This window comes from Hydra vulgaris, chromosome 13, assembly GCF_038396675.1.
Source record: "Hydra vulgaris chromosome 13, alternate assembly HydraT2T_AEP".
In the NCBI taxonomy this organism is placed as follows: domain Eukaryota; kingdom Metazoa; phylum Cnidaria; class Hydrozoa; order Anthoathecata; family Hydridae; genus Hydra; species Hydra vulgaris.
In genome coordinates, this window is record NC_088932.1 from 46922877 (window position 1) to 46939975 (window position 17099).

At 26.5% G+C, this 17099-nt stretch overlaps 1 protein-coding gene across 2 annotated transcripts; it reads right to left on the reverse strand.

The window, feature by feature from the left end:
• Positions 1–1414: 1414 nt before the first annotated feature.
• Positions 1415–16925, reverse strand: LOC101236972 (voltage-gated hydrogen channel 1). 2 transcript variants are annotated; one of them, XM_065816329.1, is made up of 9 exons: positions 16798–16925; positions 15318–15486; positions 13885–14018; positions 13158–13234; positions 12872–12925; positions 12742–12794; positions 6910–6983; positions 1719–1834; positions 1415–1635 (listed from the first exon to the last, which is right to left on the reverse strand). In XM_065816329.1, exons 2-9 carry the CDS (start codon positions 15419–15421, stop codon positions 1555–1557), a joined length of 693 nt encoding a protein of 230 aa, XP_065672401.1. In that variant the 5' UTR covers positions 15422–15486; positions 16798–16925; the 3' UTR covers positions 1415–1554. The 2 variants fall into 2 exon arrangements, with proteins under 2 accessions (XP_065672401.1, XP_065672402.1); XM_065816330.1 differs by lacking the exons at positions 1415–1635; positions 1719–1834 and adding an exon at positions 3000–3260.
• Positions 16926–17099: the final 174 nt, after the last annotated feature.

Consider the following 17099-nt stretch of genomic DNA (forward strand, 5'->3'; position numbering starts at 1 on the left):
AAGTATTTAAAATGACTGATTTAAGTAGATTTTCTCAAAACATTTTTTGGGACTTTTGTACTTTTAGCATTAGTTCTTCAATTTGCAATGTAAATTCTGATACCATTTAGACATACATTAAACGTTCAAATTTGGACGTACACGGTACGTTTAATTTTGGACGTACATCATTACTTACTATCTGAACTAAATTTGTACGTTCCGTCCGAACGTTTTGTGTAGGTACAATGAACGTACCCGTGCCCGCTGGGAAGTCAATTCAGCATGAAAAAGCTACAATTTTATTTACCAGTAACTTACGGTCCTAATTTTCAATACGCGTTAGTTACAGCGTCAAACAAATTACTATACTATACATTATATATAATAAATTGCTATAAAGAAAATAAAAATTATGAAAAAGTGAATGTGTGTGTGTGTGCGTATATACAGGACCTGCGCGAGTCGTCGTTTTTTGAAATTTCTGAAAAGACCTCGTTTTTTAAAATTTACCTACTGCCTAGTCTAAAGTTGCGGATAAAGAGCTCCCCCCCTTCTCCCATCAAAATATATAAAATTTAAATATTTATACTTATTTATTTGCTATGAAATAATTTGCAAAAATAGTTTACTTTACCTCCAGTCTACGTTGTAAATCATAAAATGCAATGTATCTATATACTATATCTTTATCTATAAAATATTACATCTATATATTATATTTCCAAAAATTAATAACTATTAAATAACAAAATTATATGAAAATTAAAAAAATATATATTTAAGAAAAAATAAAACGGATTATAAAATTTAGCCTTAATCCGTTCAAACTGACGATAAAACACGCTTTATTCTCAAAGCGCATAAAATTGTTATAATAAAAATAAATATATTGTATAAAACAACAATAAAACAATACTGCGAGTTTTTTTTTTGTCAATATAAAAAGCTTGCGCTAATATAAAGAAAACTCAGTATGTTGTTTTATTGCTGTTTTAAACAGTTTATAACATTAAACTTAAATTAAAGTTAAAAACATAAATCGTTATTTTATAGTCAGTGTGAACTAATAAGAAATGTTTTTATATCTTTTTTAAGATATTTTAAAGTTTTATACTAAGGTCTTTTTAAGTTATTCTTTTTCAAAATTGTCAAACTTACAATTAAGCACTCTTTAGAAGATGATATTCAATGAAAATTTTTGAAACAGGTATTTTCATTGATGATAATTTTCTTTCTCTAATTTTAATATAAATATATATATATATATATTTCACCTATTAAGATACAATATTTTTTATAAATGGTTTTATTTCCTTATTTCGGATATTATAAATATTAGGCGTAATGTTAGACCATTTTGTCACTGAGATCACAACCATTGTGTGTGTGCGTTTGTTTATATACTTTACATTAATAAAAAAAAAATTGTCAAGCATTTAGCGACCTTGATAAGTTAATAAACCTCTTTAATGTTAATCACATTTAATGTTGAAATATAAAACTTTTATCGCCATTATTAACGTGCTTTTTAAACAAAAAAAGCTTAAGCTCAAAAATGACGTCATCAATATTTTATGCCTCGTCTTTCGGCTTTATTATATTTTCGTCGATGCCACTTTTATTTAAAAGCTCTTTCAAAAACATGATCTCATCCTGGATAAAATAACTTTAATTAGAGGGCAAAAAAAGAGAGGAAAGTTTAAAAAAATTTTAAACAAAATTATTTTTTCGTTTACTTTTTGTGTGTTTATTTGCTGCAAAAGCATCTTGTTCTCCGTTTCTAAAGTTTCTTTTTCCGCAGCTAACTTTCGTTCTTTTTCAGCAGCGGTTTTTTTAATCGACGATATTATTCCTATAAAATAAAGAATTTTTCTTAAAATAAACCAACCTCAGCATCTATAAGGAATCCTTGATAATTTGTTATTTAAACACACACACGTACGCTGACACATACTGAAAATCAAAAATTTGGATTTTAAATTTTATTACATTTATAGTTTTATTTTGCAACGCTATTTTATAACATAATCCACGTGCTCGATAAAACGTAAAGCAGATGTTTTCTCGGATAAAATATAAACCATGTGTTGTATTAAACAAAACATCAACCAAGTGTTAGATGGAAGATAGCGTGTTATTGGTTATTGTTATAAACTCGTTAGATTAAATTTGTAAAATAGTTAAAGCTTTATACTGGAATAAAAAAAAAAAAAAACGAAAAAAAGAATAGAAAAGTTTTAACTTTACCAATAAATTCGGGTACAAAGTATTTATTACATAGTTTTAAAAAAGGACTCATAATTTTTAAAAAAAATAATATTTTAAACAATTGATAGTACAGTTAAACGTTTAAAATAAAAATGACTATTGCGATAAATAAAGCTAAAAAATAATTACAACTATCGAACAAATGATTTACACTTTTAATATTTTAAAACTAGCTACTGGCATAATACAATTACCAGAATTAATTTTGTAAATACACTTCAAAAAATATTAAAAATTAATCTATTACCATTAACAAAAAACTATAAAATGAATTATTAACATTCGATTGGATATTTACATAAATTATTTTTCCCTGCATAAATTAGAAATAGGATGTAAATATATACATTAAATATCATATCACTTAAATAAATTATAATAAATAAATTTCATATAAGGTATATATAAATTTACTTACAAGATACAATAAATTAAATGAAGAATAAAGTTCAATTTTTTTAAAAATATTTTTATAAATTGCAAAATACAAAATTTATAAAATCATTATTATATCTGACATTTGTATTTATAATAGCGGTTACAACATATTAAAACATATTTATATAGTATTATAGCATATTTTTATTTGTATTATAATTTAAATTTAATTTTTGTTATAACTTAGTTGAACAAAAAAGGTAACAACGATTTTTATTTCAATAAAGGACTTGTGTGTATATATATATACATTCATATATCTACTTATATATACACTTATATATATACATATACACATTTATATATATAAAATCTATTTCTATAAGTTTTACGTATATATAACTATCGTTAAAAAGTTTCTAATTATTATATAAATAATTATAATATCCTGCTATACTTTTTAAGATCGTGTGAAAAAAAGTATTTAGTGTATTATTAAGACTTTTAACTTTAGACAATTGCTTTAGATTTAAATTCTTTCAACCATCCATGAATTCATTGATAACACTTCAAGCCAGATTACCCAATCAAATATTAGCCGAACGCAATGTGACAATTCATCATCCCATTTGCTTATTTGTGAGAAAAAAAAGGCTCATTTTAAGTAGTTATTATTTAAAAAAAAAACAACGGTTACTTAATTTTTATTTATAGACCTAATAATACAAAATACAGATACCCAATAAAATCAACAATACCGGGTGCTTACTTTTCTTAACGTTAAAAAAAAAAAAAAATTAATTTAGTTTAAAAAAAATTAATTTTGAATGAATAAATTTTTTTACATCTTACACATTAAAATGACAATATTCAAAATATTGGTATCCATTTATAAAATCTATTTATACATATCTATTTACAATTAAAAAAAAAAAAATGAAGCGAAAAATCGCACACAAATTTTATGAACATAAAGTTCATATTGCAAAGTAATTTTTAAAGCTACATGTCAATAAGATGTTACATCTTCAGAAAGATTACCTGTTGTAACATATTACAAAAGGTTTCTAAAAACAAGCAGAAAGATTACCTGTTGTAACATATTACAAAAGGTTTCTAAAAACAAGCAGAAAGATTACCTGTTGTAACATATTACAAAAGGTTTCTAAAAACAAGCAGAAAGATTACCTGTTGTAACATGTTACAAAAGGTTTCTAAAAACAAGCAGAAAGATTACCTGTTGTAACATATTACAAAAGGTTTCTAAAAACAAGCAGAAAGATTACCTGTTGTAACATATTACAAAAGGTTTCTAAAAACAAGCAGAAAGATTACCTGTTGTAACATGTTACAAAAGGTTTCTAAAAACAAGCAGAAAGATTATCTGTTGTAACATATTACAAAAGGTTTCTAAAAACAAGCAGAAAGATTACCTGTTGTAACATTTTACAAAAGGTTTCTAAAAACAAGCAGAAAGATTACCTGTTGTAACATATTACAAAAGGTTTCTAAAAACAAGCAGAAAGATTACCTGTTGTAACATTTTACAAAAGGTTTCTAAAAACAAGCAGAAAGATTACCTGTTGTAACATATTACAAAAGGTTTTTAAAAACAAGCAGAAAGATTACCCGTTGTAACATATTACAAAAGGTTTCTAAAAACAAGCAGAAAGAGTACATATAAAAAGTAAACCTACCACAATATTCAGAATCAAAAGCAGCTTTAAATTCAATTAGATATTTTCCACAAATGTCCAGATAGTATATCATTTTCATAAAAAGTCATGTTATACCAGAAATAAATTTTACTAAAAAGTCATTTATAGAGCCTATAGAGCTCATATAAGTATATAACTTAAATGCTTCTAACTTAAGAAATATGCAAAATAATTAAAAGCAGTGTTCTCCTAAGTTAAAAAACTTCAAGTTAAGCAAATTTAAAATTACCAATGGGGAAATTCTAATTGGGCTAACCAATAGAATTACTAATGGAGTTAGTTAACCAAAAGAACTACCACTGCAGCTATTAAACAACTTTGACTGTTGGTGCAAATAAATAATAGATTATAACAACTATAATCTAAACGTCTATTATTGCAACCACATTTATTAATAATTTTTTTATAAGGTTTTATTAAACAAATCATCCCATGACATCCCAAATAAACATTCTGAAAATTCTAGAGAAAAAAATAAATTTTTTTTACCAGAATTTTCTACGTGATTTAATATTTTAAGTGGTGTACCCTATGGCTCTATTCTGGGAATGTATCATTAAATTTTTTAAATTTATTTTTATTTTAATTATGCGTGAGTTTCTGTAGAAAATAGAACTTTTGTTCAGTTGGACTTATCAGATACACTCTTTAATGTTGATATTCAGTTGGACTTATCAGATACACTCTTGAATGTTGATATTCAGTTGGGCTTATCAGATACACTCTTGAATGTTGATATTCAGTTGGACTTATCAGATACACTCTTGAATGTTGATATAATTAAACTGTTATAGTTTTTGCTAGTCTAAACAAAATTCTAAGATACTCAAAATTACTTTATGAAAAAAGATTTTAAAAGCTTAATTTCATAATAATATTTTCTATAAAGAGAGAAAAAAGTGATACGATTAACTTATTTTTTATGTACTATATTTCTTATCAGCTTAATACGATACCTTCCATGAGCAATTTCCTTAGACCAAAAGGACCCACTGAAAAAATCTGCAAATATAACTGTAAAAGTTATCTCTAATCAAAATCAAAAAAATATTTTAATAGTTACTCTATTAGAAATTTTTTTTTAACCAATTGAGTCATTTTGAAACAATCTGATGTCAAACAAATTAAATGCGATAAAATTAGAGGTGTGTGTATGTGTAAAGGGGAGAGAGAAGGGTTTATAACCCTTAAAAACATTTTAAATAGCTTTACTAGAAAACAATTTAATTTAAAAAACCTGTGGATATACTATGATGATAAGAATTGTCGTAAAAACAAAAGCAACAGTTATAATATCAAGCAACTTTTGAAGCATTCAAGCAACTTCTGAAGCATTCAAGCAACTTCTGAAGCATTCAAGCAACTTCTGAAGCATTCAAGCAACTTAGTAAATCTTGATCTTTTAAGCAGAGAATCTAGAAAACTGATTTCTATTCTGTTTTTTCTGAAGTTATTACAGTGTTCAGTAAATTAAATTTGAAGTTAGTGATGAAAAGTTTGATTGAAACCTGGTGCGTGATAAAGATTTTTCTGACACTGTAGTGAACATTATAACTGAGATCTAGATTGCTAGATTCATATAATTACCTAATAGAGTTTTGAAACTATAATTACACATAACCCATAACATGGAAGGTCCCCATCATGATGGCCCATATTGTTCCTTTTTGGTAAAGAAAATCAATGCCAGATTTGCATAACAAACACAAGAATGAATTCATTTTAAATTAAAATTTGGGCAAGATATAAAATAGCTGTAAATGAAAAGGAGATTTTTATATTAAGGACTAATTTATTACAAATTAAAATAACAAGTTTAATTACTAGTATATTATTATATTATTTTGTATTAGTTTATAATAAATTATTATAATTTATAATAGTTTATAATATATAATAATTTATTATAAATCCTTTCAAATAAAAATAATTTTTATAATTTATTATAAATTCCAAAAATTTATTATAAATTACAATAAATGTTTATAGTGTCTTATAGTGTAAGATGTAAATTATAAAACTTTTTTTCTTTTTTTTTTACCCATATAAATTAACAAGTTTTTTTTACTTGAGTTGAATGTTTTTAAACATATGAATCAATGTAATACACCCTGTATAAATTATATAAATTTAGTATAGATGACTTTCATGGTTAATGATATAGGTCGATAAATGAAAAATAAGTAATAGTGACACATTATAATAAAAATGCTTTTTTACAATTAATATTAAAAAATGTGCATAGTGCAATACAACACTAAAAATAGGCATTTTACAACATGTCTCACTTATTAACAACTCTATTCTTATCATGAAGCTTTTGAACTATATAAAATCAGCTTGTTAAAAAATTGAACAATAATGCCAGCTTAGCAATAACAAACATTAAAAAAAAAAAATATCTCCACACTTGGAAACTCTACTGTAGAAAATAAAAATGATGATAAGATATCAGTCAGTGCAGATTATGTTAACAACTACATTATTATTTAAAACTAATGTAACTACATTATTATTTAAAACTAATGTCACAAAAATTAAAAAAACAAAAACAAATAAATACCACTTATCACTCTTGTGATTCTCCAAAGCCGAAGAATAATTAAAAATTCAACTCCAAATTTTAGCCCACCAGAACTGCAGAGAAAATGATTCTATTTTAAACTCTATTCTAAAACGTTGCATTGTATAGCATATTTGTATACTCTATTGTATGTACAAGAATATAAAACACTATTTTATTTATTTCAACAATAAAAAATATAAACCTTGAACATCAATAAAATTTAAGACCTTGATGTTAAAAAACATGCATTTATTCAATAAATACCAGTAAATCTATGCTAACATTTTTTTAATGTTTTTATCGTATATATACTATAGATTACTTTGGGGAGAAAAATTAGAACATTTAAAGAACAGGAACATATCAATTTTCGTATTTATAGTCATTATGTAAAATGATCGCCAAGAACTCCAGACTAAAAAATAGTAGACTTGAAAACTTTAAATCCCTTAGGTGGTAAGGCCAAGGTGACAACTAGAGTTAATGAAAATACTCTTTTTCATAATTTAACTGCAACAACACTGTCTCAACCATTTAGTTTCAAGCCATAAATCTTACTAAAGCAAACAAGGAAACAAAAATGTCACTAAACAGTTTAAAAACACTTTTAATTTTGACCATTGATCATTAATGTCTTTATCAGGGTTGTTATCTGTCAAATATGTCTGCGACATATTTTCTATTGACATATTTTGACATAATTATATGTCTGAATTATTTTCTGCTGACATAAAATATGTCAGACTTATTTTCTATCGACATGTTTTGACATAATTCTATGTCTGACATACTTGCTGTTTGATATTCTTGAAGAAAAAATCAATCTAACAAATTTATTGCGCATTTCAGCTTAATTTAAAGAGTAAAGTGAAAATAGTTTAACAAATTGTTGCTTTTTCGCAACCAATTATGCTTCATAAAACTTTTATTTTAAACCCTGTAAGCAAACATCAGTTGTTTCATAAAGGTCTTTTTCTGCTCTTTTTAGAGATGCATCATTTGATAGTATTGACTAATATTGACTAGTATTGATGTATCATTTGATAGTATTTCATAGTATTAATTAGAATTGTCGATTTCCCTTATTAGAATGTAAAAATCATCTCAAGTATGTAAAAATCATCTCATTTGAGTTTTTATTACTGAAAGTAGTTTTTATTACTATGACTAAGCTTAAAATTATTCTTTTGATTAAAATAATTTAAAAAAAAATATTTTTAGTTATTTTTAATTAATAGTTGATCCTGAAAAAGGTTTCATTATGAAAAATTGAATTCAAAAGATTCTATGAAAAAACGGTTCACAGAATTTAATAAATTTTGTGCCAAATTATATTCATTTAAGCTGAAGAATTTGAAATATTTCGCAAAAATTATATTCAGCTCATTAAATTCATATTAAGAAGTCTAACTGGTAATAATTTATAACTAATTCTGTTAATTAATTTGTAACTAATTACGAATAATATACTTATAGTTTTAATAGCTATGATTTATTTAACAATAAAAAAATTGACAATTCCTCGAAAGTTTTCATAATGAAAAATTGAATCTTAAAAGATTCTATGAAGACAAAATTGAATCTCAAAAGATTCTATTGCAAATTAAGAGTTCATAGAAAAACAGTTGTTTGACTAAAAGAAAATGTAAATTGTTGAGTTTTTTAAACAAATTTTATTTTATCAATCAAATCCAGATTGTTTTTTACCAACATGGTAGTTAAGAAATCATTTGAAATGCAAGTACATAGATGGCTATAAACCAAAGTGAATCAAGAGAAATCATATTCAACTTTTACGCTGGAGAATGCTGCAGCGCAAACTACTTGCAAAATTTCATAGAGCCAATCCCATATCATTTTTTGATTTTTCTTCCAATAAGCAAGAATGTTGAATTCAAAATCTAATGTCACTCGCACTTCATTAAGAACCCATTTTAAAATTAGTTGATATCTTCATCTGATTCTGAAGATGCATTAACAATACCTTGTCTTGTTTCTCCTTCAGTATATTCAATGAAACGATGTACTTTTTCAGCTTCAACATCTTCTGAGTTCATCGGAATCATCTGATGAATATGACGCATTTAATTGTAGGGATTCTTCTGTTGATGAAGAATTTGACTGTTCTTGTCGAGTGCAAAGTTTTTGATGGATTTTGATCAACTGTGTGATTCTTCTATTCAACAGTTCTGTATTAAACCTGATGTAAAGCAAAATCTAGGATCCAGAACTAAAGCAGCAATAAATCTTCACATTAAAAAAAAACTTGTTCTTGTGTATTGATTGCGTTGGTCAGTAACAATTTTAATCCCAAATCACTTGCTGGAATGTCCTTGATTTCTATTTTTTCATTTGAATCCATTGAACGTAGAATTCACTAATTGATAATTTTGGTGATTGAAAACCCATCATAGCCGAATGTATTGGTAAAAATGCGTTGAAATATTCATGTATTAAGCTCCATGATGCATCATTTAATTTAACTTGTCGTGTCTTATCCTTTGATATGATTCTGCGTTGGTATGAAAATCTTTTATCATCAAAAAAGGGGAATCCCAACGTGGTGCAATGTCTATACAAGACTTTTTTAGATTTTTAAATGTTTGAATATATGCTACTTTTTTGGATTCAATAGCAACCTTTCTTATATAATTCAATGCATCTTCAAACATTGACGTTATGTCCTTGGCAACTAGCTGACACACATGTGCGCCACAAAACATGGCTGAACAGAACAATCCAACCGATTTTTCAACGCAAACAGTGTGAGCTTCACTATAATTTCCTTCTTCATTCTCTAAAGCACCAATATCAATTTTCTTGTCTTTGAAATCTATAAATTAGTCAACATAAATTTCAAGAATTACTTTCATTTGATCTTGTACATTTTGGAGAATATTTAAAGCCTTCATCATATTCTTTCCCTGATCTGTGCAAGTTGCGTAGATATTATTAGCACATTTTCCAATTTTTCCAATCACATTTTCCAATTGAGCAGCCAAAATTTCGCCAAACTGTCGACCTTCTTGAGTAATTATGCCTAAGGTTCTGTAAACTATTTCCCTGTCCTTGATATATCTGCAGCTAACTCAAAACACGTTTCTTCCATATCGCGACACACTATCAAACATCAACGACATAAGAACATTTTCAGTTTCTTCTCTTATTAGCAAAAAAATATTTTCACATGCATGTTGAATGTAGCGTTTCATGCTGTGACGATTTATAAAAAATTTGAATTCTTCGAATGCATTTTTCACTAAAGACATTTGTCCGATTTCATCAGCTGATGCTAAAGATAAGTTACAGCGCATCATTATTCAAATCATTTCTCTAATTAGTTGATTAACATCAACTTCTAGCTTGATTTGTTTAATTAATTGAATCTCATTGTCATTTCGATGCCTTGTAGTTGGGGTAGCTTCAACTAATTCAATTTCATTGGCTTTTTCTTTGTGTTTTCGAAGAAGGTGATCTTTGAGGTTACTTAATTTGCCTTTGTAAAATTTTTATTAATTTCAGATTGACTTTTCACTTGTTCATTCAATAAATTATTCTCCATTTTTGACTTTAAATCCTAAGGAAAACGAAAAAAATAATTATTCCAATATATATTTCACTCAAAACATTTTATGCAAGTTTATGGCAGTTAATTATACAGTTATAATGCAATTGTCAATTTTTTTATTGTTAAATAAATAATAGCTATTATAACTATGATTATATTATTCGTAATTAGTTATAAATTATTACCAGTTAGTCTTCTTAATATGAATTTAATGAGCTGAATATAATTTTTGCGAAATATTTCAAATTCTTCAGCTTAAATGAATATAATTTGGCACAAAGTTTATTAAATTCTGTGAACTGTTTTTTGATAATCTTTTGAATTTAATTTTTCATAATGAAACCTTTTTCAGGATCAACTATTAATTATAAATAACTGAAAATGTTTTTTTTTAATTATTATTTTAATCAAAAAAATAATTTTAAGCTTAGTCATCGTAATAAAAACCACTTTCAGTAATAAAAACTCAGCTTGAGATGATTTTTACATTCTAATAAGGGAAATTGCCAATTCTAATCAATACTATCAAATGATGCATCAATACTAGTCAATATTAATCAATACTATCAAATGATACATCACTAAAAAGGGCAAAAAAAGACCTTTATGAAACAACTGATGTTTGCTTATAGGGTTTAAAATAAAAGTTTTATGAAGCATAATTGATTGCAAAAAAGCAACAAATTTGTTAAACTATTTTCACTTTACTCTTTAAACTACAGTGCTGGCCAAAAAGACCTGACCACGCATTGTTTATCTATGTATACAGTATGTACATTGTAGTGTAGGCGCATTCCTCGGAATTTCACCATCACGCATTGTATGCGTGATTGGCTAGTTATTAGCCAATCAAAACAGTTGTACCATTGTTATATATACCATCCCATGCGTGACTGTGAATTACTATTTGTATTTGACTATGGTGACAACATCACCTGGAAAACGTGCTAAAATACAACTTTTGATGGAAGACGAGAAGTCTGAATGTGTGATTGCCGCACATTTACAAATGACTAAGACAACTGTTCACGACGTCATTCAGCACATCATGTTAACAGGCACCAGCGCTGCAGGAAGATCCAGTGACAGACCGAGATGTACCACATTAAAAACTGACGCTATGATCTGCCGTGCAGCCACAAGGACCCACTAGCATCATCTTCACAAATTCTCCATGAACTGCCTCCTGATGTGAATGTGAGCTCTCGCACCATTTAGCGACGTCTTGTGGATGATTTCAGTCTTCGATCCTATTGCGCTGCATTAAAACCACAACTCAGAAAAATATTGGTGACCGCCTCAAATTCTGTAAGGCACATAAAAATTGGACCATGGCAATGTGTCATGTTCTCAGACGAATCGCAGGTGAAACAATTCGCTATGCATAAAGTGAATGTTCGACGACCACCAAACACATGCTACAATGCCCGTTATGTTGCTCGGGCGGTAAAATATTGCCCTGCAATTATGATTTGGGGAGCATTTACTGCCAGAGATCGAGCGGGAATCCATCTCATGTCGCCAGGTGAAACTATCAAAGCTGTTAATTATTTGCAAATAATAAAGGAAAATGTTCTATATGGCTCAGAACTCTCAACTGTGACATCTTTATGCATGACGGCGCGTCATGTCATCAGGAAAAGATCGTCAAGACATGGTTTCAAGAGAATTCCATCAATGTTCTTGCTCCATAGCCTGGCTTGTCACTAGATTTAAACCCGATTGAAAATTGCTGGGTAAAAATGAAAGCAGAAGTGGCAAAAGCAAACTTGACGTCGGCAACAACTTTGAAGGAGGCTATACTGAAGGCGTAGTCCCAAAAAATAACGCCTGATAACTGTGACTCTCTTGTTGCCTCTATGTCTTGAAGAATAGAAGCTGTCCTCAAAACCGGAGGAAGACATTCGAGGAACTAGAAACTCTTTTCTGATGTGAACTACTTATTGGTTTCTTCGAAAGTGTGTCATTGACTTATGTGAATGTTGTTTGTTGAGTTTAATTCAATCATATTATCATTAAATTGAAGTGGTATTTTGTTTCTGTCTAAAAACCTTAGTGGTCGGATCTTTTTGGCCAGCACTGTTAGATGAAATGTGCAATAAATTTGTTAGATTGATTTTTTCTTCAAGAATATCAAACAGCAATTATGTCAGACATAAAATCATGTCAAAATATGTTGATAGAAAATATGTGGGACATATTTAAATGTAAAATGAATTTTAAATAGAAAAAATTGAAATTATATTTACAACACATATTACCTGAGAAAAATATCTAAAAAGAAAGAGATAGTGATGACCAGCCCATCAAATATCTAAATTTACAACAATCCATAAAAAAATTATGCTTAAAAATATTTTTAAAAAGTAACAATTTTAAAAAAAGACTTACTTCAAACTTTTGTTTGAAAAACTCTATTCCCATAGCAAATATTTTAATTACTAACTATAAAATACAAAAAAATGTTTAGTATTACTTTAAAGAAAATCATCATCGTCATCATCGTCATCATCGTCATCGTCATCATCATCATCATCATCATCATCATCATCATCATCATCATCATCATCATCATCATCATCATCATCATCATCATCATCATCATCATCATCATCATCATCATCATTATCATCATCATCATCATCATCAGCACCACCTCCAACATAAATATCATTACCTCCAGCATAAATAGAGTAAGTATTGAAAGGCTAACATAATGCAAAATCTTTTCTGCTTTTTCCACTTTGTGATTTTCTATGAAAAAAAAAAAAATTTTAAACAACCTATAAAATAAGATCCAGACAGTTATAGAAAAAAAGAAAATTTTTTAAAATAAAAACAAAATATTTTAAAGAAGGTACAAATTTTTGCATAATAAATGTCCCTTACATCAATACTTCTCAGCCCAAACCCATACCCCCTCAGTCAATGTATGCACTAAAAGCCCAAGCTAGCACCAATTTTAACTTAGTACACAATTGTGGTTTATAATATTTACTTTTTAATTTTTGGGCAGTAAGCTATACAACCTTAATCAACCACTTTTCAGTGGCACTACTTTTGACACCACTTTTGTGATTTTCTCTCCTTTCAGCAATTATATTTGTGAAGTGCCACTAATTAATGTCAACTAATTCTCTTTTAAAATTTTATACTTAATAAAAACTTATTATCTATTATTTGAGTTCCTTTGCACAGAATTTTCATTTTATTTTCATCTTTGTACAAGAAACTATGACAAAGTCTGTCAAGAAAGATCTGTGTATAAAAAAAAATTAAATTTGATATTACTTAGAACATGGCGGAGTACAATCTTTAAAACTCCCTCACCTCAAGAGGATCAGTATATCTGTTTTTCACAGGACTTATAATTTATATTAAAACAGTTATAAAAATAAACTAACCATTGTTGTTGACAGACTCTAACATTATCTCAGTAACAACTATAGCAATGTCTAGCAACACCAGCAAACAAATGATAATCTGGAAATTATGATGATGAATCACAAAACCTAATTTCTGTCGAATGCATGCTGTCCTATATAATCAAATAAGTAATATAACTATATATAAGCACACACATGCACATACATATAAAAATTTAGTCAATTAAATTACATAATACTATTATAGTGCAGATTTACATCAATGCATTTGTTGTATAGTGGTAGAGTGCTAACATTGTAAGCAAGAGGTATGGAGTTCAAACCCACCACATCTCTAGAAATACTAGCCTCAACAAGTTTCTCCTCGTCTCTCTTAAGGTTGAGATAAAACATCAATTTAGGGAAAAAATTGCTGTCAGCAAAAAATTACATAGCAACAACATTTAGAAACATTGCTAACAAAACTGCAAAATTTTAACTACTTAAATAAAACATAATGACATGCATATACAATTCTATTTTTAACAAGATTTTATTAGGGGGTGATAAAATCCTTTCTGATTTTTAATGTAACGGTCAATCCATACTATTGATATGCTTTTCAAATTTCCAATCGATTTCAAAAATGTGATATTCAGTAGATTTTTATATGATGATATAAATAAAGAAATTTAATAGAAAACTTAATTGATTACTTATATCAATAAGATTTATAACTTTTTATTACCCCCTGTTTTCTGTATGAAAAATAAATGAACGGTTTATATAGTTTAAAACTATATAAACCGGCAAAAGAATTTTATAGAGATTTCAGTTTTAAATTAAAATTAATAACTTACATTTTATATACAAGAAAAGAGCATAGTTAAACAAAAATGTATGGTCTTTTTTTGTGACATTTTGAAGCATTTTTTTTCAAAATGTTTTTAATAAAAAGGATTGTGAATTTTAAAATATTCATAAAATTCTTTTGTGACTTTTAATAGGTTGATACAGTTTTAGAAACATAAAATTTCACTGAGATATGGTACCCAGCATGTAACATGGGATGAATTTTGAAAGTGAAAATGATACAAATGATTAAGTAATTACTTTGTAAAGTTAAACTTTGTAAAATACTAAGCCTTCAGTTTTAAATTGACTACAGATTTGGGTCGGGGCAGAATATAATTTAGATATGAAAGACATTTATTAAAATTTTCATAAACTTTAAACATGCACGCGCATGTTCAAAGTTTATGAAAGCACACACACACAAACACATATACACACAAACACAATATTCATAAAGTATTTTTTTTCAAATAAATTGCTTACTTGTTAAGATGATTTTTTTAAATTGGTTAATAATAAAGAAAAAATTTTCTATAAATATTTTAAAATAATGTTACCAGGAAGCTATGAATCGCAAACCAAATGGTTAAAATAATTTTTTCAAATAAATTACTTACTTGTTAACATCACTTTTATTGTTCAGAGGTTTTTCTTCAACAATAATATCAGAATATTCCAGCACTTCTGCATCAGATAAATTTACTTTGGAGTCGTCTTTCATTTTAAATCTTCATTAAAACAAATCTTAAGAGAAAAGGTCTGTCTTTTTTTGAAATCAAATTCGCCCTAAACAATATTTCTAAGAAAATACATGGGTGTATATACACACACACACACACACACACACACACACACACACACACACACTGTAGTATAAAGTAAAAAACAAATTGGTTAAAATAAAAAGCTATGAAAACTTTTAGTTTCCATTGTTTTTGATTTTTGATCAATCAGTCAAAAATTATTGTAAACATTTTCAAGGGCTTTTTTTTTATTCTTCGAAAGATCATTGAAAATCTTCAAAGTATCATTGTACTGCACAAACTGCTTTAACCATTTACAAAAAAAAAGGATTATATTACTTAAATTATATAGGTAATTAATCAAACTATTTATCTATATAAATCAAATATGTGTCATATGTTATTATGGCATATATTCTATGAACATATAATTCTGGTTTGCAATTTTTATAAGTTTAATAAATTGAATTATAAAAAAATAAATATATATAAAAACATTGAAGAGTAATACAATATTTAAACTAAAAAATAAAAATAAAACATGTAATATTATTATTAATGTATACTCGGGTGTTTATAAAAACACCTTACTATATTTTAATATGCAACCTCTAATAATACCTCTTAATAATAATACAATATTATCAATAACAAAATAACAATAAATTTTATTCTTTTTAAATTTTAAATTTATCAACTCTTAACAAAGATTTATATTTTTAAATTTAAAATGTTTTACTAATATATAAAACTATACCCTCCCCCCAAAAAACAAAAAAAAAAACAACAACATTAAACTTGACTTTGTATTAGTATTTTTACTCTTAAAATTATTTTTTTTAGCATTTAATTAGTATTTTAAAATAGAAAAATATGTAATTTAAAAACAACAACATAATAACCTCAAAATCCATGTAAAAAGTTTTTATTTTGAAGTTTGTTTTGTACATGATCTTATCTTATACAAAAGAATAATGTAGTTGAAAGAAACAAAAAGAGGGCAAGGAAAATTTAAAGAAAAAAACAAAAAAAAAACACAACATATGGAAACATATTTTTGTGAGTTATGTGAGAAACTTTATTTATTTATTTTTATATTATATAAAAGAATGACATTTTTACACAAACAAAACTGAAATAAAAAGGAAATCTGGTTCAAAATGTTGAACAAAAACAACAAAACATATTCTTTCCATATAGTTTGCTATGTAAATGAAAAAGAAAAATCAACAGACTGAAATCATTATACAGATGGTAAACAACATGCAAAAATAAACAACATCTTTAAAATTTTTTTTATTAAAACAAATACAACACCAAAAATTTTTTTTTTATAAAAAAAAATACTTCTCACTGTTTTTATTTTCCATTGTCATTATGAGCCATCATCCTCTATTAAATTGAATTCTTAAATCTGAAACCATTTTTCTATTCAATTATATAAAAACATTTTACTAAATTATATATTCATATCTCAAAACATTTATTGTGAAAAAATAATAAACATATATAAACACACAAATATATATATATATATATATATATATATATATATATATATATATATATATATATATATATATATATATATATATATATATATAAATCAATAATTAAAATAACAGTATATGATATGATTTTTTATTTTAAACCATA